The sequence below is a fragment of the Orycteropus afer genome, unplaced genomic scaffold, assembly GCF_000298275.1.
Source record: "Orycteropus afer afer isolate SDZICR_OR568_19922 unplaced genomic scaffold, OryAfe1.0 scaffold00433, whole genome shotgun sequence".
In the NCBI taxonomy this organism is placed as follows: Eukaryota; Metazoa; Chordata; class Mammalia; order Tubulidentata; family Orycteropodidae; genus Orycteropus; species Orycteropus afer.
Genome location: NW_006922020.1, coordinates 872,061 through 874,880, shown reverse-complemented (window position 1 = coordinate 874,880; position 2,820 = coordinate 872,061). Strand labels below are relative to the sequence as shown.

Genomic DNA, 2,820 nt, shown 5'->3' with positions numbered 1-2,820 from the left:
TCATGATGCAGGGAGACAGTAACCTGTCCTAGAGGAAAAAGGGAACTAATAGCATTTCTTAATGTCTCTGTCAGTATAGGGAAAGAGACAAATAAAATAGTATCATTATAAAGTCTCAGACAGTGTCATGGTCTGGTTCCACCTAAACTTCTCATATTCCTTTTGAAGTTGAGTTTGATGCAGCATTTCAGGCAATTTCATTTTCACCAGCTGAGCTGCCGCAAATCTGCCCACTTCAGGAATCCTGAGTATAGGGAGTGCTGCTCTGAAAAGTGCTTCTGGCAACAGACAGATTAGCCACAGGGTCTGTTCATTAAAGACTGTGTTCTGGTACACAAGAACTAGGTTCTTTTAGACCTTATGCATACCTCTTGCTTCTAGCAGGAGAAAAGTATTTGTTATTGATAAATAATTATTATCTGTGTTATTTTCATAGGAGTGAGTAGACCTAAAAACACAGACAATGAAAAAAAAATCCAAATAAATAGTTTAAGTGGCCACACCATGCCCTGGTCTGATTTACAGTGATCAAGCCTCAAAGAAAAGACAACAATAAATCCAATCCACATGGTTCTTGTAAAAAGGCAACTATTTGGCTTTTAATACAAAATGATTTGGAAAAACACAGGAAGAAAATATCATACAAGCCCATTGCCAAATCAAAAAAAAAAAAAAAAAAAAAAAACCCAAACGAAAGAAAGAAAGAAAAAAAAAATTCCCAACCAAAAAAGCCGACAAATTTCAGCCACATTCCTTTTCTTCAGTCTGGATCTGAAAATTGGAAACTACAAACCAATGTCAACCCCTTAAAAGAAGTCTTATTAAAAAAATAAAAAAACAGTCCCTAAAATCTGGCAGGCAGTTTTGAGAGGCCACTCGGAGCTTGCCTTAATCATCCTGGTGAAATGGGATACATTTAGTCAGTGGAATATGGCCACTTCCTCCTCTGTTTCTTGCTAGTAATGGTCTTCATCTGAAGGGAGGATGCTGGCCTGGGCATCATTTGATGTCACTTTTACAGTCCGAGGTCTCAAGGTCAAGCTGCCCTGGAGTCTTCCATTCCTTATCTTCATTGAATCTCTCCCATATATAGTCTCTTGTCACTGGATGCCGAGAGAACTGAGGTGAACAGAACAGAAAAGATAACTGGAAATAATGAAAGCTCAAAGAGACTGGGTACTCAAAGGCCTTTGTATCAAGAGTCAATTTTGGTATAGAAGACCAACTGGATTTAGCTTAAATTCCTCTCTTCCCAAACACCATTCATGTGAAAGTATAATCTGGTGTTTTAACCCAAGATCTCTCAAACCCATGAAGTGACTGTGCTTTGGGAAACACATTCCAAAAAGCAAACCAAACTCACTGCTGTGGAGTTGGTCCTGACTGATAGCGACCCCTCCTTGGGTTTCTGAGGCAGTATCTCTATGAAAGTAAATTGCCCAGTCTTCCTTCTGAGGAGTGACTGGTGGGTTTGAACTACCAGCCTTCTGGTTAGCAGTCAAATACCTTAGGCACTATGCCACCAGAGCTTCTCGGGAAATAAATTATCAGGCTCTAATTCATGCTGTCCTTTGTCAGTCATGGAGTTCCTGGGTGGCACAAACATGCTCAACTATAAGCTGAAAGGTTGTTGGTTCCAACCCACCCAGGGGTACCTTGGAAAACAGGCCTGGTGATCTGCTTCTGGAAGGTCACAGCCTTGAAAACCCAATAGCAGCTCTACTCTGCACAGCTCGGGTCACTATGAGTCAGAATTGACTCATGGCAACTAACAATAACAACCTGCCAATCAAGCCCTAAGAAAAAGACCTTCTCAGTCATTCTAGAAGAATTAATGCCTGACCAGTTATTTCGTAAATGTTTCTGGTTGTTATACTTAGTCTTGGAGAAAGTTAAACATTCTTAAATTCAAGGCCCTAGATTATTTGGTTTAGCTAGCCAATCAAATTAAAGAAGGTCTGCAACTTACATCTAAATATTAAGAAACCTCATTCTCTTATACAAACACACCATTAAAGCATAGTCCTGAAGCAAATAAACTTGAAGTAACTAGAAATAGACTAACCAACCTCCCTTTGAGATGGAGGAAAAAAGGGAACATTGCTCTTACCCTCACCACCTAAGACAACATGGTGAGACTGTCAACGATAGATACTTGTAATGACTGCATGGAAACTACATAAAACAGATGTCCATCTCTGCCTCTGTATTACCAGATTTCCAGAGCTCCCCCTTCCCCATAGTCAGGACAGACTTACTGATGGGCTCATCGGGGTGAAAAGCCACTTCATTGATGGAGCCAGCATGGCCGGGCAGCTTATACAGAATTCTTCTACTTGTGGTATCCCACACATACACAAACCTGCAAAGTATCATGACAAAGGTAAGGCCTCTGAAAGCTGGTGGCAGGGCAGAGGCATAGCTTTTAAAAAAGATTTTGCTGTGCTAAAAACAGATGGAACAAAAAGTATGTCACTTTAACCATTTAAAGTATATTACTCAGCGATACTACTAGGTTTACCATGTTGTACAATCATCATCACTTTTTATTTTAAAAATTTTTTATCATCACCCCAAAGAGAAATGAGTACCCCTTAAGTAGTAATTCCCCACTTTCCCAACAGGAACTGATATTCAGTAATGAACTTCTGTTTCTCTTCATTTCCTATTCTAGATAATTCATGTAAGTGGGATCATACAATATTCGTACTTTTGGGTCTACCTTATTTCATTTAGAATAACGTTTTCAAGGTTTATTCATGTTGCAATATGTATCAGAACTTCATTGCTCTTTATGACTGAGTAAGATCAAGGCATTTT

At 39.4% G+C, this 2,820-nt stretch overlaps 1 protein-coding gene across 1 annotated transcript in view; it reads right to left on the bottom strand.

The window, feature by feature from the left end:
- Window positions 1–1,069: 1,069 nt before the first annotated feature.
- Window positions 1,070–2,820, bottom strand: part of SNRNP40 (small nuclear ribonucleoprotein U5 subunit 40) — a 59,993-nt gene continuing 58,242 nt past the window's right edge. Inside the window, exons 9-10 of the mRNA XM_007954136.2 lie at window positions 2,259–2,362; window positions 1,070–1,119 (exon numbers count right to left, since the gene is read on the bottom strand). Coding sequence (XP_007952327.1) covers window positions 1,070–1,119; window positions 2,259–2,362 — 154 coding nt within the window. The remainder of the gene's footprint in view (window positions 1,120–2,258; window positions 2,363–2,820) is intronic.